The following is a 22551-nucleotide window of genomic DNA, read 5'->3' on the forward strand; positions in this document are numbered from 1 at the left end:
AATTCCGGCGCAAAACGAACCTAGGAGTTATTAACAGATGTGTACCCACTCGATTGTTCTCTGGGACATGTTTTCATGCTAATCGAATGTGTTTGTAGCTTGAAACAAGCTAGCGTGGACCGCTGATTAGCTTACAACGCTAGTATTCGGGGCACAGGGAAAGTAAAAACGAATAGCTATTTATACAACTAAAAAGGCTCAAAATATCACCACACTTCAACGATAGCATAATGAGGGTCCCTAAATGTTAAACGAAGCATTGAGAACATTGTAAGTGTACAGACAGTTTATTAAAAAGATAGTTTAGAAAGACCGTAGCTCCCAAGACGGTGGCCGCCTGTATACGAGAACGTGAATGTCTTTATAATCTATCTTTTTAATAAACTGTCTGTACACTTACAAAGTTCTCAATGCTTCGGTTAACATTTAGGGGCCCTCATTATGCCTAACCCTACACAGCGTTCTTATACAGCAGCAGTCAATGTGGTGCACACAGCAAAAAAACGTGTAAATCATACGAATTACAGTGCTTAACTTTTCGTAGCTTTTCGAATGTATGGTTCATGAGAACAGGCTGACTGCATGCAGAGATAAATTATAGAATAAACAGAATGCACTAACTGCAGGTTTTTACTCTCTGTGCAGTCCGATCATGGAAGCGTTTGGTAATGCTAAGACTGTTTACAACAACAACTCCAGTCGCTTTGGGAAATTCATTCAACTTCACTTCTCTGAGGGCGGCAACATCCAGGGAGGCTGCGTCATTGACTGTATCCTTATATGTATTTAAAAATAAATATTTTTGTACCAAATGTACCAACATTTCTATGTGCTTTTATTGAATAAAAAGGTGTGCTAAAGGAGTAGGCTATTGTTAAGAACTCACATTTTATCGTTGTTTCCTTGACTCTCTACCTTTCAGATTTACTCGAAAAGGTAACTGTGTCTGCAGCCTGTTATAATTCATTCAAAGTGATTTGTCAGTTCTGCATTTTAATTCAGAATGAAATGTTAATGGTGGCTTTGCTGCATTTTTTTTGCTGTAGAACCGAGTGGTGCGACAAAATCCTGGAGAACGAAACTACCACATCTTCTACGCTCTGCTGGCGGGAGCTAACAAAGACCATAAAAGTAAGGAAAAGCATACAAATGTTCAAATATCAACAGTGTCTTAAGTTTAATGTGTCTGGTGTATTTTTAAACAGTATTCACAGTACATTTACAACAGATGGTGATACGATCTATAGCAGCAGATCATGTTATAAATAAAGCATGTTTGTGTAATTTCACAGTAACTTTTCCAAACTATATCTAAGTGCAGTTAAGTATCTCAATGTGCATCTCTCCCAATATCACCCTGACATATATTTCCTCTATCAGGCCTCTACTTCCTGGAGGACCGTCCTGAAGCTTTCCACTACCTCAGCCAATCAGGATGTATGAAGGACAAGAGCCTGAATGACAAAGAACTGTATAACAGTGTTATGGTCAGTTTGACTGCATTTACAGCCAAACTGGACAACAGCTGTCTATGCACATTAGTTAAAGGGGACATATCATGAAAAACTCACCTTTTCACATTCATTTGGGTATCTTGAGTGCCTACCAACCTACAAACTGTCAAATAAGACAACCCAGTCAGTTTTTTTTGGGCTACCTAGATCAGAAAACGTGGGATTCAACAAGCTATCAGATTTGGCTTCCCCTCCTATGTGGCTTGCAGGCTCTTGAGAATATACTGCCCCCATCCGAGTATCTCCATCCACTGTTTGAGACCTACCTTTGCAAATGTGCACCATATTTTTCTCACAAGCCGGGAGGAAGGGCATAAAGAGACAGGCGCTAAAAGGTAGCGTTTCAGACAGAGGTACAGGCATATTCAGACAGACGGTGTGAGAAAAATTATGTGTTTTTGAACAATAAAGTGGAAAGTAGAAACCCAAAATACCAGCATGAACCTGAAAAGGAGCATCATACTGGATGTCTCCTCTAACTAGTTAGATGATGACCTTTTCTACATTACCATGGTAACAACTGACTGTAAAATTTACCTATATGTTTTTACCTCTGCCAGGTTGTTTTTCCTTTTGTTAGTCTATTTGTCAGCAGGTTATGGGGTTAGATTCCCATTAAATTCATTACACAAAGGCATACTGAAGGACAGACATGGTAATTGTGATCTGAATTTTGATATTGTTTAACCATAACTACAAAAGTAACAGATTTAGAGACCTAATTCCGAACCCTATAGGGATGTTTGCAGCCTGCAAATAGCATAATATAAAATACAACTGATAGAAATAATGTCACATAAAAGTCACCAAAATCTGCACTCCTTACTAGCTTTTGAAATGCCTTCTACTGAATTTTTTTTTTTCCTGTAAATAAACAGGGAATCTGTCGATTTGTGCAGTAAAATTCAAAAACACCATTTATCAAACCTTTGTAAGTTAGTGCATTGATGCAGAATCAGCAACCATACTATATTCCTTTTATCTTCTCACTGAGATAAAAAGTGTTAAAAGCACCTCTTCCATTGGTAGCACCTCATTTCTTTTGCTGTGCTTATTTCTGCATGTAGGAGGCGCTGAAGGTGTTAGAGTTCACAGAGGAGGAGATCAGAGACATGTTTAAGCTGCTGTCAGGAGTCTTACAGCTGGGAAACATTGAGTTCATGACTGCAGGAGGAGCCCAGATCACCACCAAGCAAGGTCAGTGCACGGTTCCGGTAAATTGAGTTGGGAAAAGCAAAACTTAGAAAGATGTGTTTCATATGTGTAAGACATCTTTGTCCATCTTTCAGTGGTCACTGATTCCAGTGAGCTGCTGGGCCTGGATGCCTTCCAGCTGTCTGAAGTCCTGACTCAGCGCTCTATAATCCTCAGAGGAGAGGAAATCTGCTCCCCACTCACCATAGAGCAGGTCAGCATATATCACACAGAAATCCACACATTTGTTCTCCCCCTGTTGATCGACCTCTGGTTCTTCCTGACTCACTCACACTCCCCTCGGGTTTCCATTTCATCCTTACAGGCCGTGGATTCCAGGGACTCTGTTGCCATGGCGTTGTATTCCCAGTGTTTCTCCTGGATCATCCTCAAGATCAATCAGAAGATCAAAGGGAAGGAAAACTTTAAATCCATCGGCATCCTTGACATCTTTGGCTTTGAGAACTTTGAGGTCAGAACTTTGACCTGTTTTGCTGGAAAGCTGTTTTCTAAGTACCACAGACACACACACACACACACACACACACACACACACACACACACACACACACACACACACACACACACACACACACACACACACGTGCAGATCTGTATATAAGGCTGTGTCTGTGCTTCCAGGTGAATCGGTTTGAGCAGTTTAACATCAACTATGCCAATGAGAAACTTCAGGAGTACTTCAACAAGCATATCTTCTCCCTTGAGCAGCTAGAGTACAACAGGTGAACTTCTACATACAGTATATCTTCACAAACCTGCATTAACAAAGACTTGCATATAAGGTAGTCAGTTTGTTAGTGAGCTAATTAGTTAGGTGTTTTAAGGGATCAAGTAAAAACAGCATTAGGTCCAAACAATAATATTGTGCTATACAGATAAAACAGACAGAACATTGAAATGCCAAAGTAATTAGATTGCTTTTCTTTTTGCCAAATGAGCACAGACATTCAGCTGGCGTCCCAGATATTCAGGTTGTGTGTTTGTCCGAGGAGCTTTTTTCAACCAGTATGTACAGGTTGTGCAGTGATATGAAGTTACAGTAAATAAATACTGAAAAAGTTTTTTAATGTATAACTGTTTGGGTTTACTCTCCACAGGGAAGGTGTCCAGTGGGACGCCATAGACTGGATGGACAATGCAGAGTGTCTTGATCTTATAGAGAAGGTAGGAAATTGACACGTCATAACTTGTAACATGAACAATGTTTAGAGCTGTCATAATGTCAGTTAGTGCCCTTTTTAAGTTGGGCGGAAGAGTTAAAATAAAGACCGTGTTGGACGCCTCAGATACTCTCTGGAAACTGATTTAATAATATTGGACTGATGTCTTAGAAAGTGGTGTGGATTTCATGAAGCTGATGCAATAAACATGATGTTTTTCCCCCCTCTATCTTAGAAACTGGGCTTGTTGGCACTCGTGAATGAAGAGAGTCGATTCCCCAAAGGAACTGACTTCACTCTGCTGGAGAAGTTGCACAGCAGACACTCAGTGGGTTATTTACACTAACAGCATTTCTTATTTAAAAAAATGTTGAGCTCAGTATTAAATGTCATATTATATTAATTTTTTGTGCTATTTTTCTGTTTTCTGCAGACAAACCCTTACTACGTCAAGCCCAGGCTTGCTGATCATCAGTTCGGTATTAAACATTATGCCGGGGAGGTAAGTCACTTCATGTCAACATACTGTATTTGTTATTGTAGTGAAGTCTGGGAGATTTATGATAAACCTTTCTGTCTATGTCAGGTCCTGTATGATGCTCGAGGGATCCTGGAGAAGAACAGAGACACCTTCAGAGATGACATCCTAAACATGCTAAAGGACAGCAGGCAGGACATTCACTTACACTAAATAAATAGTTTATTGGGACTGTTATAAGTTCTGAGATTGTTTTAAGTAATAGTTTCATTTTTAGTCATTCATTAAGTTGATATGAATCTTTGATGCAAATTTGTTCTACATATTACAATTACTAGTATTACCATTTCATTGTTAGGTAAAAACTATAATCCAAAATCATTGAAATGTCTTGAACTTTTTAGGGACTGAAACATATAGAATTCTGTTTCGGACAATGTCTGATGGGTCAAGAACCTAAACCTTCTCAACCTAACTCATCTAAAATTTCATCAAGAAATGTTACATTTTCACAGTGTTTTACAAAGATAATAGGAAAACAGTTAATACTTTGCTGAAAAATGTCTATATTTTTCAGCTAGTTGATTTCTGTGTCTGAATTGTTTCTGTCTAAAGTTGATCATCAGTATTTCTACTGACATAACTTATCATGTGTAGCTGTGTAATCCATCATGTTTCTGTTGCCTCTCAGACTGGACTTCATCTACGACTTGTTTGAGAAAGTCGGCAGCAGGAACAATGAGGAGAAGATGGGAACGGCCAGACGTAAACCCACCGTGAGCTCCCAGTTCAGGGTGAGTGATGCCAGCAGTTTATTAGATACCCAACGTAATGAGCAACTCATAACAAAAGATGTTAAAGTGCCCATATTATGAAAAAAACACTTTTTCTGGGATTTGGGGAGTTATTTTGTGTCTCTGGTGCTTCCATATGCATACAAACTTTGAAAAAAATCCATCCATGCTGTTTTGAGTGAGATACGGTTTCCGAATGTGTCCTGCCTTCAGTCTCCGGGTGGGCTGTTCAAAATCGGCACAAAAACGATCTGGCTAACCGCAACCGTTAGCTCGTAGCGTTAGCATGTTAACGCTAGCATGCTACCTCGTTCTCAATAGCAAAGCACTGCTACAACACACACAAGTTCACCATAATCTACAAAAGAACTACTTACATGCGCACCCTCATTTAGAAGTCTCCCGGCAAATCCTGCCTTGTAAATGACCGAAGTTGGAGAAACAGCCTTTCTTTTACTGTCTATGGAGCTAGCTAGCGGACATGATCTACATCTGAGCTACTGCGCATGTGTGAGTGCAATCAAAGATAGTACAGAAGAAGAAAAAGAAGAGAGGTCTCACTCTGTAGCTAAAACAGAGACCAGGTGAAAAGAGGATCTGCAGCAGTGAGAGAGAGCTGTGCAGTACAACAAAAATATGGTGTTTTTTGAACCATGTAAACCTATTCTGGTACAACCTTAAAATACAATTATGAACCTGAAAATGAGCATAATATGGGCGCTTTAAGGTCACCACCACAGGAAGCGGAGAGAAAAGTTGTGCTTAGTCTTAAAAATGTCAAAGATTTGTGAAAATGCCCTTCATGTTTTCCCAGAGCCTGAGGTGACATCTCAACGACATCATCAAAAGTCCTGTTTTGTCCACCACACAGTCCAAAAACCAAAGATATTGACTTTATAGTGATGACTATCAAAAAAAAGCAGCAATTCCTCACATTTTAAGAAACTGGATCGAAGCTGGAAGTTAATATTTCATTTTTCTTTGATAGATAACTTAAACGATTAATGTTTCTATCGCTCAACTAATAAAATTGACTAGTTGTTTCAGCCCTACTAAGACATAAGAGCCAAAGATGAACTCTTTTAACAGACCATTTTTAAGTGTTTTCCTCTCTTACCGATCATTGAAGGAGTTACGATGGTAATTTAGTTCACTGCCATACGAAAGAAATGCACAAACATTGATTATTTTCCTTTCTCTGTCTCCTCAGGACTCCCTTCATTCTCTCATGGCCACTCTGAGTGTATCTAACCCTTTCTTCATCCGCTGCATTAAGCCCAACATGAAAAAGGTCAGTCTGTTTCTGTCTTAGAGCCTGATTGGCAATCACCTAATGAAGTTCAATGTTAAATAATCTGTCTTATTTTACTTGTAGAATCCAAGTGTGTTTGACCCAGAGGTCGTCCTGAACCAGCTGAGGTATTCTGGGATGTTGGAGACTGTGAAGATCCGTCGGGCCGGGTTCCCTGTCCGCAGAACTTTCAAAGATTTCTACTCTCGGTAAGTATCTCTAAATCTACCTTTATCTTATCTTTTTTTTAATCTTATTTGTGTGCGTTTGTGTGTGTGTGTGTGTGTGTGTGTGTGTGTGTGTGTGTGTTTGTGCAATTGTCTCAGAATTTTTACACTTCTACACTTTTTCTTTTCTGCCTGCCAGGTATAAAATCATTCAGAAAGAGAAATCATCATTATCATTATCAGTAGCAGCAGGAGATGATAAGAAGAGAAGTACAGACCTTTTAACCAAATATGACAAGACCAAAAAAGAGTGGCAGTTGGGCAAGACCAAGGTAATATTTAATAGTTTTTGGCAAAACCCCTTTCAGACTCAAGAAAGCTTTCATGAGAGATGTTTTGAACCACCACCACTTGTAACAATACATTATTAATCTGTCATTTAATAGGTTTTCTACATTGCATTAGACATCTTCCAGATAACCTTTCACTTTGTTCTGCAGGTGTTTATGAAAGAGTCTCTTGAACAGCTTTTAGAGAAAGACAGGGATGAAATCCGACGCCAAGCTGCCATGATAATTCGAGCCCATCTACTCACCTTCTCTGCCAAGTAAGACCCTCCTAATAGGAACTAAAACAATTTGTGTGCCAGTTGTTACCCTGTGTTTTATACAGTATATTTTTTTCTATTTTGTCCACAGGAAGCACTTCAAGCGTGTACGTGCCAGCGTGGTCACCCTCCAGAAACACTTCAGAAAGCACATCCAGCGCAGACGGTTCGTAAAGCAACGTAAAGCAGCGCTGGTGCTGCAGAGACACAGGCGAGGTCAGGTGTCACGTACGCGAGTCCGAAAACTCCGAGAGGAGAAGAAGAAGAAGGAGGAAGAAGAGAAAAAGAAAGAGGAGGTGGAGAAGAAGAAGACCGCGGGCGAAGGGGAGCAGGAGGAAGTGAATGAAGGAGCAGAGAAAAAGGCAGAGTCGTCAGAGGAAAGTGCTGGTTCCTCAGTGCGTTTTCTCTCTACCTCCTAAATACTTATACATATATACGATATTGCATCTTATTCTCCTCCAGTTGATTTACAGAACAAAGCAAATGTCGATGCTTAATATGCCCCTTCTTTATCCTCCTCCTGTCTAGGATGAGGCCCGGCAGATGGAGGAGATCCTGCAGTTGGAGCGAGAGATTGAGCGCTTGCAAAAGAAGAGAGAGGACGAGGTGTCCCAGCTGTGTGAGTCCTCCAAACAGGAGCTGCAGCTGCGCAGGGATGCTGAGCTCAAACGGATGAAGAAGGAAGCATCCCGCAAGGCCACGGAGCTCATCGACCTCCTGAATTTCGGTGGCGTGGACACTTCGCTTGGACCAGTCGCGGCCAAGCCGGCCGCAGAGGCGAAAGCTCCAAAAGCTGCGAGTGCCACCAGAGGTGCGTCCAAAGAAGAGGAGGTGGACGAGGGCTTTCATGCTGAGGAGGAGTGCATCCCTCTGCCTGACTTCCCTCCTCCTGCTGAGACAGACGCTCCTATCGATCAGGACATATTCGCTCACCTCCCACCTCCCCCTCCTGCTTTTGCAGAAGGGACAGTGCCTCCTGCACCACCTCCTCCCCCTCCGCTGCCTGCAGATGGTGTGCCTGTTGCTGGAATCCCTCCCCCACCTCATCTCCCTCCGCCTGAAGATGGCTCCCCTGTCAATCCTCCTCCACCTCCACCTCCACCTCCCCCTCATCCAGGAGAGGGGGAGAAGAAAGATAGAGCCAAGTCAGACCCAGAGTGGAAGGTGAGCATGGTGGAGAGCCTGGGCGATGGGGAGGAGCCCATCTACAGCATGCCGGCTGACACAGAGTCAGATTACGACCAGGAGGAGGAGGATGGGTCTGTCAACGCCGGAGACGACAGCTCCATATCCGGGAGCAACCGCGGGAGCACCACCGTGACGGATGAGGAGCACCCGAGGAAGTCAACCTGCACCAACGCCAGCATCGAGTCCTGCAGAGGCAGCTCTGACTCTGTGAGGACACACACTCACACGCATCCTCACACGCGAGCACGCAGATATGTATGAGCAGCTGTGCAGTGCAGATTTAAAATTGTACTCATTGTTGTTATAAATCTGTTAATGTAATGCACGTGTTTATTTGTTATTATATAAAAGTAATAATTGATGTTATTGTGTGATGTTGCAGTATGCAGACAGTGACGATGAACACGATGGCATGATGGACACTGACGAAGAAGTGACTAATGGCAGAGTGACATTGCTGAATGGAAATGGACCACCATATTTCCACGGTTACCTCTACATGAAGGGTGGGTATATATTATTTAAACTCAAAAGATGGCTGTGTCAATTTCAAGTTAAGCCATCTCCACCTTTTGAATTGTATTATTATGACAATATTTTTATTCTCTGCTCCCTCAGCTGGTCTGATGATCCCATGGAGGAGGCGTTGGTGTGTGCTGAAGGATGAAACCTTCATGTGGTTCCGGTCCAAACAGGAGTCTCTCAAGTCTGGCTGGCTCTACAAGAAGGGAGGAGGGCTCTCCACTCTCTCACGGAGGTTGTTGTAGTTGTTACTGAGTGCAGCCTGCATGCTAATTAAACCACAATCTCTGTTGGAAGTGCTGTCCAGGACAATTTTGAATGATCAGTATGTAAATGACCATCTGTGTTGGATGAACCTGTGTCCTGTTGGGATCATATGTATGTCTAACCCTATGCATTGAGCCCTCTGCAGTGCTGAAAAACTACAGGGTCCCTCTCAAGCTGGTGTACTGTGACTTTAGTTCATAATCTACATCACAATCTAATCTATAGTTCATAATCTAAAAAAGTTAAAAGTTAAACATTTGAAATATATTAAGAGTTACTGGGTTACTTTTCAGAAAAGAGGACGTTGTTTGATGCTTGGTTTGTTTTCATTCTTTCATAAACAACCTACACATAACACACTGCTCCAAATATTAATAAGAAAAGAACAAAATAAAACTATAAATGGCACATAACACAAACAAGGAGATATGCATACAATTTACACATGAATTTTGAAATAAAGTTACTTTATTTTACTTAACATTAAAAAGTTTTTACAACAGATTTTATGTATAGTTACTTCCACCCTTGTGTACATGTATGTACAGTATGACAGAGGTATTCTATATAAAGAAGCTAATTCACTTTCAATTCAATTCATTTATAGTCAAACCTTATATATAAGGTCTAGAATAGATTGTCTTGGCCTTGTTTTCATTGGGTTCTCTTCTCAGAAACTGGAAGATGCGCTGGTTTGTACTGAGGGACAGCAAGCTGATGTACTACGAGAACGACAGCGAGGAAAAGCTGAAGGGAACCATCGACATCCGAGCTGCCAAGTAAGATTTCCATAAAAGTCCAGTGCCAAAAAATACACAATCATTCCTTCACCATTTCTGTTTTCAGCAGCTGCATGTTTCAGACGTGCACTGTTTGTGTTTTCACAGGGAGATAGTGAATAATCACGAAAAAGAGAACGCTCTGAACATTGTGACGGATGAGAGGACCTATCAGGTGTTTGCTGAGTCGCCAGAGGATGCAAGGTGTGGTGGAGACTTGAGGGATCTTTTAGATAAAGACAACAATTTACTGAGTAGATTCATATATTTAAACTTGTGAAACTCTGTGTTTCTGTACAGTGGGTGGTTTAATGTGCTCAGTAAAGTGCGTGTGTGCACTCCTGAGCAGCTGCTGGAGATGTCCCATGAACAGGCCAACCCAAAGAACGCTGTGGTCAGTCTCTAAAAACAACATGCCAATAACTTGTTATGTGTCTAAGTTATTCCTGTGTCACACTACGTTTTCTGGCTTTTACTGTACAATGTGGCCTGATCTTTAAAAAGAAGGTCTCCCTGAAGTTACTGTAAGTTAAATCACTTTATTTTTGCTAATATGTCACTGTAGCAATAGTGCACCATTAATTCACGTTTTATTTGTTCTTTACCTCTTTTCATCCTTCAGGGAACTCTTGACGTGGGGCTTATTGACTCTGTTTGTGCTTCAGACAACCCTGATCGGTAAGCTGGATCAGTGTTCATGTTTTTCAAATCCAATGAATTTTTCTCAGCAGAATTGAATTAACTTTGATTTTGGTGTCAGTTCCTCCAAATGAAAGAAATAGAAAAGCTCTTTATGAACACTTTTGCCATTTCTCATGTTCTCAAAGCATGAATGGAAATCTATCATACATCCACTGAGTGTAGTGTCAGTAGACCATGATGCAATGCAACTCTAGCTTGCATTTCAAAATGTAACAACAGACTTGTCATCTCTTTGTTTCTCTTACCTGGAAAACCAAATATGCAATCACTGTCCATCTTATTTATAAAACCCTTAAGAATCAATAAGTATCTTAAGGTGGATTTTTGTATTTTAAAAGTCTATCTTTTGACTTTTGCAGGCCCAACTCTTTTGTCATCATTACGGCCAACCGTGTGATCCACTGCAACAGTGACACACCGGAGGAGATGCATCACTGGATCAGTCTGCTGCAGAAACCCAAAGGAGACGCCAGGATAGACGGCCAGGAGTTCCTTGTCAGAGGTGAGAACTCAAATCATCATTGTTTTCATCATTATAAGCCATGTAACATAGAGTAAGCTACATATGGTGATAATTGGTGTTTTACATTGTGTGTCAGGGCCTTAGAAGAGATAGGAAGTCTGTTTACAGAAGATATACTTACCATTATAATATCATAAATGAGACTCTGTTTATATTTTCATAAGCTTTTTTTTTTTTTCTTTCTTAAGTTTTCAAACATATGTTCTCAAGTAGAGAAGACATCATATTGTGACAGATTTTGGCTAACAATATCTCAATATGAGAGATTGTCACAGTACAAATAGACTTGGGGATAAATGATGACACTGAACCATTGCATAACTCTGCTGTTCCTGTACAAATTCCTTCACTTCCCCTCCCCTACTCTCTCCCTGCCTCTTCACCTTTAAGGCTGGCTCCAAAAGGAGATGAAGACGAACGCTAAGAGCACCTCCCTGAAGCTGAAGAAGCGCTGGTTTGTTTTGACCCACAACTCCCTGGATTACTACAAGAGCTCAGAGCGAAGTTCCTCTAAAATGGGAACTCTGGTCCTAAACTCCCTCTGCTCCGTCATTCAGCCGGATGAACGCGTCCACAGGGAGACAGGTGGGAAAAGGGAAAGGGAAGGAAAAAGGCAGAAAGGGCAGGTTTAATCCGGGATTAGACATAGGAGGCTTGAAGCTACATGTAAAGAGATAATTCTGGTTTTAACATTTATGTAGGAATGTATTAAGCTTGCTGACTGAGTCCTGTTTTTACAGGTTACTGGAACATCATCGTGTACGGGAGGAAGCATTCTTACCGCCTCTACACCAAGATGCTAAACGAGGCCATGAGGTGGACAGCTGCCATACAGGGGGTCATAGACAGCAAGACCCCCATAGAAACCCCGACTCTGCAGCTCATCAGAGACATCAAGGTAAAACACGTGTGCAATGTTTTACATCTAAAATCTAGCCATTTGAAATCCATCAACACACACTCACTCCTAAGTTGAATTTGACCTTTGACCTCTCAGGAGAACAGTGTGAACCCAGACATTGTGGAGCAGATGTACAGGAGGAACCCCATCCTCAGATACACTCAGCATCCTCTGCACTCCCCTCTACTGCCGCTCCCTTACGGAGAGGTCACCAGCCGTAAGTAAAACTCCACCTCAGCAACCTAAAACCCTAAAAACAACTTTTCTTCTTCTGTTGCTTCCTTGTCTTCTCCTTCTGCTTTCACGATTTGTGTGCATTAAAAGCTTCCATACATTTTACTGCCCTCTGCAGGCCAAAACCACTTTAACTATAGTCTCTATGCGCTCATATAATGAAGCGATAACTATTGCTTCTGCAAGCAGACCCTGAACAATTATAAGTTCCCATCTGTCCCATATTGTTTATAATAACTCTAAACCTCTAAATCATCACAATGACCCTCTGGTGCCATTGTTATTGCTGCCATCCTTGGTATGATCGATAAGCTACATGTTGTTTTTTTCTTCGTCTTCTTTTGTCTTTGTTCACCTTTTTTCTTCTTCTTTTTTATCTTTGTCTGTGTGTAGTACAAAGGCAGCAGGGCTATGCCAGTCTGCAGGATGAGGCAGTGCGAGTTTTCAACTCACTGCAGGAGATGGAGACGCTGGCGGACACGGTGCCCATCATTCAGGGCATCCTGCAGACCTGTCAGGACCTGCGCCCTCTCAGGGATGAGGTACTTTATTTACCTTCTTCTCTATTCTCAATGGAAAATGGCTTAATTTATAAAGTTTTAAAACAGTGTAAGCTTTATAAAAACTTAAGTTGTTAAAATACACATAGGAAAAACAGCAGAGACGAGTTGTCTCAGTGCTTTTTCCACCACAACACAAGAACATAATGTTTCTGCAGAAGTCTGACATGTCTGTTTGCCATAAAATGTTGATTTAAACTTTACATTTCTCAAATTTCCCCTCCATATTTCGGTTCTTCAGGTATATTGTCAGGTGATCAAGCAGACCAATCATGTGCCTCAGCCTAACAGCCCAGCCAACCGGGCACACTGGCATCTGCTCACCTGCATGAGCTGCACATTCCTACCCAGTCGAGTCATTCTCAGATACCTCCGCTTCCACCTCAAGAGGTGTGTGTGTGTGTGTGTGTGTGTGTGCATTATGGATTTATTTATATATATATATACTTTATATATCATTCATGGAATAAATGTGTAATAAATGTGATCTGTTTCAGGGTACGAGAGCGTTATCCCGGCACCGAGATCGAGCGTTACGCCAGTTTCATCGGGGAATCCCTGAAGAAGACCAAGACTCGTGAGTTTGTTCCCTCTCAGGAGGAGATCGCCGCCCTGCTGGTGAGACAGGAGATGAGCACCACCGTCTACTGCCACGGAGGAGGCTCCTGCAAGATCTCCATCAATTCACACACCACAGCTGGAGAGGTGCGCACATGACACATGACCATCCTCTCAGTCCAACAAATCTAATTTTAAGGCCCATTTCAAGATAGTTGAATTACAGTTTGCTGTTACAAACTGGTCAGTGTTTTGCTGTTGCTGCTGCAGGTTGTGGAGAAGCTGATCAGAGGTTTGGCCATGGAAGAGAGCAAGAACCTGTTTTCTCTGTTTGAACACAATGCCTGCACAGACCGAGCTTTGGAGAGCAGAGTGATTGTGGCCGATGTTCTGGCCAAGTTCGAAAGGTATGTATACCGCTGCCGTTTTGCTGTTAACTGTGGTGGATTTTCCAGAAACACCATGTTGTTGGTAAGATGAGACAAGGGGAAAACTTAGGTAACACCAGGCCACTCCTACGTCACAGCTCAGGGGTCGGCCATACTCCATCACTAAACCTGTCCTGTGTTCAAGTATGAATTTATGTCTGTCTCTAGAAGTTGAGGGAGTCGAAGCAGCTACATGATAAGGTAATGTTGTGTTCCGGGACCATCTCCTTTGATGGTCAGCGAAAAACAGGCTTGGGGGCCACACACACCTTACTGAAAAACACATACACGTGCAGATAGCCTTTCCCCAGAGAGACATAAACTGGTCTTGCAATACAACAAGATTTAGGTGATTATCTGTCTTTGCGGCGCCTATGTTATGGCGTTATTTATATCTTTGCATTGCCCAAACTTGACAGCTTCAGCAGGAGATGAATGCCTCATGGAATTACACAGAGTTGGGATGGCACTACACTGTGGTTAAACTGTACTTCTTAATCCTAAATTTCCTCAATCGAGATTTCATTAGATGCTTCTGTGTAAATCATCAAAGTCTCCCGAACATTCTTCATGTATCCAGAGTTGAGCTGCTCCTGAGTTTTCCCTAACATTAACAGTATGTTGGGATTGTTTTGATCTGTGGTTACTTAACCTGCGTCTACTGTATTTTTCCAGATTGGCAGGCAGCGAAGAAGAGGAGGAGGAAGGAGAATGGAAGCTCTACTTCAAGCTCTACTGCTTCTTGGATGTAGAGAGCATGCCAAAAGAAGGAGTGGAGTTTGCTTTTATGTTTGAGCAGGTGAGCTGTTGGACACAACTTTATTATTATCACGTCTCTAAATTGAATTCAAAATAATATACATTAATCTGTCTTTTTGGCATGTAGTCTCCCCTGCCATTCTTAAATAAACTACTTATTGTTACTTACTAAATTCTTTTTTTAGTAATGTTATTAAATCAATGTATTAGGGTACTTATGTTACTCCTGCACTGCTGCAAAATGAACAAATAAAAGCCTGTATGATAGTTTGGTTGTCTCTTGCTCGTCATACTATCTCAGGCTCACGAGTCTTTGATAAGCGGTCACTTCCCGGCTTCAGAGGAGACTTTGCAGCACCTGGCTGCTTTACGCCTCCAGTATCTCCACGGCGACGGGGCAGGTCGGGCTGGGTGGAGCCTGGGAACCGTTTATCCAATTGGACGTCTCCGCAATCGCATCATTCACTCCACCAAACCGGGCGTGGGGACGGCAGGTGGAGCCGGAGGAGCTGGAGTAGGAGCAGGAGATGGGAAGGGAATAGCAGGAGGACAGGGAGGTGTCGGGGTCGGGGCAGAGAAACGAAGGACCCCGAGCTTCCTGGACGGCACCCTGAGGAGAAGCTTCAAGACTGGGTCACTGAAGAAGCAGAAGGTCAGTGGTGGAAGTAGAGTTTTAGCCCATTTACTCCAATGTACTTGATATTACACCTGCATGCATTCAAAAACGGTCAGAAAAAATGTTACATATAAATCACTTTTGGTCCTTTAAAAAAAGATAGCATCTTCAACATTTAAAAAAAAATGGCGAAATGTTACTTAAAAAGAACAAACAAATACTGTTATGCTGCCCAATTTAGGCATATTATATGCTGGTGTATGCCAGATTACACAGCTAAATGGAAAGACATGGAAAAAGAGTTTGGAAAATATCCAATCCAGAGCATTATTGGAGACCAAGAAATATACAAAAGGATTAAAAATGATATGGATTCAATTACAACGTTTACACGGGAATTATGGTTCAGAGTGATAAAAAATGATAGGATAAAGAAAGAACCAAAAGTGCTGAAATGGGTAGCATTTGACAGTAATTTTAAAGCAGCTGATTATGATAAAGGATTCAAACAGTGGGTAGACAAGGGAGTCACGGCATGGTGTACTTTACAGAAGGATGGGGAGCTGGAGAGTTTCCAAAACATGAAAGATAAATATGGTTTGGATAAACATGAATTCTACAGGTACCTACAACTAAGAGACTATTATAAAAAAAGAAATCAAGATAGATCATTCATGGTAGTGAATGGTGTGATCCAAATTATAATTAATACATACAAAGGAATACAGATTAGAATCATATCTGCTTTATATCAAATATTGATGACAAATAAACATACAACTAAATATATAAAAGAAAAATGGGAATCAGAGTTTAACACGAAAATTCCGGATGATGATTGGCAAGACGTGTTACCAATTCGTGGATATGGAGGGAGTTCTCTTGGAAAAATCTGATCTGTTTTTTTATTATGCCCAAGGTCAAGAGTAAGTATAAAAGCATAAATTCAACATGTTGGAGAGTGTGGAGTAAAGGATGCAGACCATTCACACATATTCTGGAAATGTCACAAAACACTGAAGTTTTGGAGAATTGTACACGAAACTATACAAAAGATACTAGGGTACGATATTCTTATGAGCTACATGGTACAGTACCTCTGTAATTTTAATTATACTAAAGAGAGTGTAAGAATGAGAGACAAATATTTGGTTAAAATACTACTGATAGCTAGTAAGAAAACTATAACAAGGAAATGGGGTAAGGTGGATCCTTTTTGTAAGGAAGAATGGATAAGTATAGTAGAAGAAATCTATATGATGGAGAAACTGACACACCGCCTGAGACTACAACAAGCACAGCCTGAAGAAAAGTGGGAGAAAAAGACAATATTCAGAACCAAAACCAGTGACGACGAATATGGACAGAAACAAATGATTTAGATGAAGACACGAGAAGAAAAGATGAACTGCTAGAAATGTAACTCCCAAACAAATATTTTGTTTGTTTTTTGTTTTTTTGTTTACTGTATTATTTTGATCGTGGATTGTCTGTGTGAGTTTTGTAATAAAAATCTAAGTGAAAAAAAAGAACAAACAAAACAATTGTTAAATAAAGTCAATAAAAAATGTAATTTAAATTAAATAAAGATGAATTATTCAAACGTACTCCCTCAGCAAAAATATTGACGCATTAACAATGTGACTATTTTTTTGTGTGTATTGATTAACATTAGCTAAAGGTAGTCCACATGACACTATTTAAGTCTTACTATTTCATACAGTTCACTTAATAGTACAACTTAATAAGTTAGATGAATGAACATTATTTTTTACTGTCTTTTGCCAAGCCGTCTCCTTGAGTAAGACTTTGTGGAGTCTCAGGGCGTCTTAGTGAATTGGACAGTCATTAAATATGTAATCCATAATTTTACAGCACTCCACAGGGAAATATTTATTCTGAATTTGTCATGTCTGTGCTGTAATACGTAGTCCAGGAGCTGTCTTTTCCCAGTTACTGTGACATGTGTGATGTGATGGATCTTTGCATTCTGCTGAATTGCCTCAAACCTAGTTCAGGTTTACTAAATGACAGATGGACCTCCCAACAAACTGGATTGCTTTCTGATTGACTGAATGATTTATAGTGTTCTTCGTTGATTGGCCGACCGGTGTCATTGCAGGTGGAAGAGGAGCAGATGCTGGAGATGTGGGTGAAGGAGGAGACATCCGCCACACGGACCAGTGTTCTGGAGAAGTGGACCCGGCTGCAGGGCATGCCTCAGCATCAGGCCATGCTTAAATACATGAGCATTATCAAGGAGTGGCCTGGATATGGATCTACTCTGTTTGATGTGGAGGTGACGAAAGAGTAGAGGAAATTATGAATTACAGGGATTTTAGCAAAAACCACAAAATCCCTGACAAGTAACCTCTTCTTTTCTCTTCTCCTTTGTTCCCTCCGTCTCTGTAGTGTAAAGAGGGTGGTTTCCCTCATGATCTGTGGCTGAGTGTGAGTGCTGACAATGTATCAGTATATAAACGGGGTGAACCTAAGCCACTGGAGACCTTCCAGTATGAACACATCACCTTCTTTGGGGCATCACAACCCTGCACCTACAAGATCATTGTGGATGAGAGGGAGATGTACTTTGAGACGCCACTGGTGAGAGCTCATTGTTCATTGTTTACCTTTTATTTCTTTATTTTTTTTTAATTTTTTCTTTATCCCCTTAAGAGCTGAAACCACACATTATTTTCATTACTCTCATGATTGATTGTTTGGTCGATAAAATGTTGGAAAATAGAATTTCTTTTTTGACCTGATTGGGATCCGACTGGGAAATTTGCCCATTAAATAAAAATGGGATTTTATTTAAATAATTAAAGTTTTAAAAAACGACCATCACAATGTTGGGTCTTGTTTTATGATTATACCGTTATTTTATATTTTTCATATTGGGGAGGACTTTTATATTTGCCTGTTTGGCCCACTTCTTTTCTAGGCCCTAAAAGTCAAAATATCTTGGCCTCTGCTGCTTTGATTTTGACCATACTTTTTTTTTTTTTATTGTCTCTTCTGAGTCCCCTTTTATGGACATGCAATAGAAATACCTCTTTAATTTTGCCAAAAACTAATCACTTAAACACATCCAGATTGGGACACATACATTATTAACCAAGCGGCCGAAATGGGTTTCCTCAGGAGGGTAGCTGGCGTCTCCCTTAGAGATAGGGTGAGAAGCTCAGTTATCCGTGAGGAGCTCGGAGTAGAGCCGCTGCTCCTTTGCGTCGAAAGGAGCCAGTTGAGGTGGTTCGGGCATCTGGTAAGGATGCCCCCTGGGCGCCTCCCTAGGGAGGTGTTCCAGGCACGTCCAGCTGGGAGGAGGCCTCGGGGGAGACCCAGGACTAGGTGGAGGGATTATATCTCTAACCTGGCCTGGGAACGCCTCGGGATCCCCCAGTCGGAGCTGGTTAATGTGGCCCGGGAAAGGGAAGTTTGGGGTCCCCTGCTGGAGCTGCTACCCCCGCGACTCGACCCCGGATAAGCGGATGAAGATGGATGGATGGATGGACATTATTAACCCAACACTTTGTTTTCTCTCTCTTTAGGTTGGGGAGATCACCAAGATCATGAGGGCCTACATTAACATGGTGGTGAAGAAACGCTGCAGCACCATGTCAATGACCAGCATAACCAGTTCCTGGGTCAGGTGATTGCCACAAACCAGTCAGAGCCCTCGGTTCATCCAGTGGCAACAGATGCCTCGGCCCCAGTGCATTGGTTGGTTGGTTTTTATGGAGGCTGTCACACCAACCAGCTATTCTTCAAGGTTGAACCAAGAGTGGTGGATGGTCGAATGGGGTAAAGCACGATAGAAGTGGACACAGAAGCCAAACGCACACTCTACTGGCCTGGGTCTCACTTGGGATAGGGGGATAAGGGATCTATTTAAAATGTGCATGACAAAGAAAACAACCTGTATTTTGGGATGGTCCTTTTCAAATACATAACCCGCCAGTTGTAGTCCTGCATGTAGATGTTCAAGCACACTCCAAACTTCTCTCCATCTTTCCGGACAAATTTCAGTAATAACAAGCACAACTCAGCCACCCAGTCCTAGGCTGCCCCCCCACCCCTCCCACTGATCCCCCAGTGCACTGCCAGACAGAAGAAAGCCACACTTTCTCAGTTAAATCTGTTTCCTTCTCACTCCTCCAATTCCAGAGTCTCTCTCTCTCTCTCTCTCTCTCTCTCTCTCTCTCTCTCTCTCTCTCTCTTCACATGTCCTCACTGCTGTTGCATCTTTGTTTGCTGTTGGGATTACGTTATTATGCTAAATTCTTGCTTGCTTTCTCTCTGTCGTTCTCCTTCTGTCGTTTATCTTTCACATCAGCTGTTTCGCATCTGTTTGCGACTTGAGAGAAAGGACTCAATGATGATTCTTCTTCAGGGCTACTAAAGGGAAAAAAATAAGCTCCCTGCCCGACATAGTGTTCACTCACTCCCTCGTCAGTGCCACCGTGTGGCCACAAGAAGAAAACACAGCCAAAGGAAGTGGCTTTAAATATTTCTGAACAATATCAAATAGATATTCTTGAGAAGAAAGAGTAGAGGTTTTGCTTTGGAGGCTCTCTGATCATGCTTAACTTGACATGGAACAGCCTCACTCGGCCCTACAAGGAGAACAATTTCAACCAGAATAATATGAGACAAAACATTTCCCTATCTATGTCTACATAACACAAACTACATATATCTACTGTTTATTCACATACATGTACACATAAACTGAACCAACATGTATTGTTTTGTACTGTATATCACACATTATAAGAGGTATTATTGAATGCCACTGCACTGTACAGTATATAGATGTCATACTAAATGCATTGTAACACCTCTCGTGTAAAATACATGCAAGTGAATGGTGTTAATGACCACTGTATGTCCGAATATGATGCCAACACTGTACATCATTCACTGGCTGTGCCATTAATGTGACTCACAGAGAAACCATAATGAGACTGGCTGCTGTGGCGATCATGTTTCCACAGTGTTTTGATGATTTTATCTTTGTTGTTATCTGTGGGACTCACTCTGCAGCATTAATTGGAGCCATAAAATATTATATATCCTTGTCTTCTCATGCTATTCTCACTTTATTTCTTTTATGAGATCAGTGACTTGGACAATAATGCATAAGAGCTCCAGTTTGTCTGTATTTCCCAACCTGTTTATGAACATGTGATTTTTTATTACTGATACTATTGTTACTGTACTGTATGCCCTCTGCTATCTTAACCACCCTGAAGTGCTGTGTCTGGAATGCTGCTGTGTGTATATATATGTGTGTGTGTGTGTGTGTGTGTGTGTGTGTGTGTGTGTGTGTGTGTGTGTGTGTGTGTGTATTTATGATGTAAGAGTTGGAAACAAAAAGGGAAATAAGAAATGAGAAGTGATTATACTGAGTGTATTCCTTGGAAATAAGACGTATATTTACATGACTAACCTTTGCAAAGAATGGTGTCGTGATTGTGAGTTAAAGGGAAAAGCATGGTAATGTTAGGGTTAGGGGTTATTTTAATTATTATTGTGCTGTATGTATCACAAGGTGTGGAGGATAATGTATTAAATATATATTGGAATGTTTCAGTCTCAGTGTAAGAGGAACAGGTAAGACACTGTGAGGATATGAGCTCAGAGATGGTTTTAATTGTGCACTTGGTATGCTAACAGTCATCACTGCTTTGTGTATGCTGACAGTTATTTCTGCTGCGTGTGTGTGTGTGTGTGTGTGTGTGTGTGTGTGTGTGTGTTTGGACTTAAGTGAAGTCACTGTTCTGTCACCTGACTCTGTGGCACTGCAGGTAGACCAAAGCATCCATAACACACCCTGCATCAAATATCCAGGGGGAATACTTAAATAACACTGAAAAATACTGTCTCATATCCAAACACGATCCAATTAATTGTCTAATTTGGTTTAGCTGAAGTTTCTAAACTAGTTTCTGTGTCAACATTTGTCGTGAAAACAGTTATGGTTTGCCAGATATTTAAGTAAAGTTAAGGTGAAATTGTCTGTTGTCTATCTGGAGTGCCAAATTCAGGGCTGTAGCATTTAGAAATACTGAGGTCATGAGAACAAGACCTTCAACCCCCCAACCCAACCACTATTGACAATTAGATCAGCCACCAAAAAACTATATCTTAATTTGAGATTTTTCACATTTTATCTTCTTAAGATTCAGTTATGGATATGGTTAAGGATTTAATTTCCAACATGGTCTTAATGCTGTTTCAAACCTACCGCACATTACCTGGAATAACATTCTTTTAAAGGAAATAGCAAGGTATTTATTTATTTGGCCTGCAGGTATTCACATTTAAAAAACAAATTTGGTGTAGCCTACCAAATGCACCTTTTCCATTGTAGAATTTAAACTCCCTTACCACCTTTGCTAAAATGCCCCAAAATGCCAAAAAATAAAGGAAAAAATAAGGATTTGAGCTCAGTGTCCTCAATGGAAGCTACAGCCCTGGCTGCATACGATCAGCCCATTGGGATCCTGCCTATAGAGTTAGAATAAGCAGAACTCACTCACAGGTTCCTATTTGAACTTTTGGTTATTTTAGTTTTAACTATAATGAGAGGAGAACCAGAGAACCCATAAGCCATAATTAAGGAGGAACCTGGAGCTGTCTGTTCTGGTTATTCTACATGGTTCTGTCTGTTACTGATATTACACTGAGTATGGAGGAGTTGCCCCATAGTTGCTGAATGTGATCAATGTCTTTTGCTAAAGAGAACAATAAATTGAAGTTAGATTTCTGATCGCAAATCAGTTTCCAAGGGCAACTTCATCACAAAGGGTCCTGTTATCAGCCGCAGGCGGCCAGAGTGGGGCCCATTCTTATCTTATGTTATGCCTATTATCATCATTAACATTATAGTAAAACATTGTGCTTGTTATAAAAAAAAGAAAAGAGAAAGAGAGAGATATGTGTGTTGTTCTTTATTATTTGTAACTGGCTTTACAAAATTATGCTTTAATAAATTATTGGAATTATTGTCCTCTATTTTATGTTGTCTGTATGGATTTATTTTAACACACAAACGGTGGAAAGTAATTAAGGAAATGTATTTAAGCACTGTAGTTACTTAAGTACAATTTTAAGGTACTTGTACTCCATTTATATTTCCATTTTATACTACATTATACTTCCACTACATTTCAGAGAGCAACAGCAACATTATTATTCACAAATTATTCAATAGGCCTAATTCACACAAAGAAGAGCAAAGGCTAGAGAAAAGTCCCAAATCTTATGAACTCACTACCTGACT

At 41.0% G+C, this 22551-nt stretch overlaps 1 protein-coding gene across 1 annotated transcript in view; it reads left to right on the forward strand.

The window, feature by feature from the left end:
- Positions 1 to 19364, forward strand: part of myo10l1 (myosin X, like 1) — a 36326-nt gene extending 16962 nt beyond the window's left edge. Inside the window, exons 6-43 of the mRNA XM_078278196.1 lie at positions 646 to 770; positions 923 to 936; positions 1047 to 1131; positions 1381 to 1487; positions 2582 to 2711; positions 2804 to 2922; positions 3034 to 3180; positions 3351 to 3451; positions 3827 to 3893; positions 4125 to 4217; positions 4323 to 4391; positions 4476 to 4558; positions 5059 to 5161; positions 6372 to 6452; positions 6537 to 6661; positions 6819 to 6951; positions 7120 to 7226; positions 7318 to 7621; positions 7755 to 8621; positions 8797 to 8920; positions 9033 to 9174; positions 9878 to 9982; positions 10091 to 10186; positions 10283 to 10376; positions 10605 to 10660; positions 11044 to 11186; positions 11598 to 11792; positions 11948 to 12105; positions 12205 to 12325; positions 12736 to 12884; positions 13144 to 13292; positions 13400 to 13607; positions 13731 to 13867; positions 14564 to 14687; positions 14949 to 15299; positions 17386 to 17562; positions 17676 to 17867; positions 18815 to 19364. Coding sequence (XP_078134322.1) covers positions 646 to 770; positions 923 to 936; positions 1047 to 1131; positions 1381 to 1487; positions 2582 to 2711; positions 2804 to 2922; positions 3034 to 3180; positions 3351 to 3451; positions 3827 to 3893; positions 4125 to 4217; positions 4323 to 4391; positions 4476 to 4558; positions 5059 to 5161; positions 6372 to 6452; positions 6537 to 6661; positions 6819 to 6951; positions 7120 to 7226; positions 7318 to 7621; positions 7755 to 8621; positions 8797 to 8920; positions 9033 to 9174; positions 9878 to 9982; positions 10091 to 10186; positions 10283 to 10376; positions 10605 to 10660; positions 11044 to 11186; positions 11598 to 11792; positions 11948 to 12105; positions 12205 to 12325; positions 12736 to 12884; positions 13144 to 13292; positions 13400 to 13607; positions 13731 to 13867; positions 14564 to 14687; positions 14949 to 15299; positions 17386 to 17562; positions 17676 to 17867; positions 18815 to 18919 — 5686 coding nt within the window. The 3' untranslated portion in view covers positions 18920 to 19364. The remainder of the gene's footprint in view (positions 1 to 645; positions 771 to 922; positions 937 to 1046; positions 1132 to 1380; positions 1488 to 2581; positions 2712 to 2803; positions 2923 to 3033; positions 3181 to 3350; positions 3452 to 3826; positions 3894 to 4124; positions 4218 to 4322; positions 4392 to 4475; positions 4559 to 5058; positions 5162 to 6371; positions 6453 to 6536; positions 6662 to 6818; positions 6952 to 7119; positions 7227 to 7317; positions 7622 to 7754; positions 8622 to 8796; positions 8921 to 9032; positions 9175 to 9877; positions 9983 to 10090; positions 10187 to 10282; positions 10377 to 10604; positions 10661 to 11043; positions 11187 to 11597; positions 11793 to 11947; positions 12106 to 12204; positions 12326 to 12735; positions 12885 to 13143; positions 13293 to 13399; positions 13608 to 13730; positions 13868 to 14563; positions 14688 to 14948; positions 15300 to 17385; positions 17563 to 17675; positions 17868 to 18814) is intronic.
- The last annotated feature ends 3187 nt before the right edge of the window (positions 19365 to 22551 follow it).

This window comes from Sander vitreus, chromosome 20 (assembly GCF_031162955.1).
Source record: "Sander vitreus isolate 19-12246 chromosome 20, sanVit1, whole genome shotgun sequence".
NCBI lineage: Eukaryota > Metazoa > Chordata > Actinopteri > Perciformes > Percidae > Sander > Sander vitreus.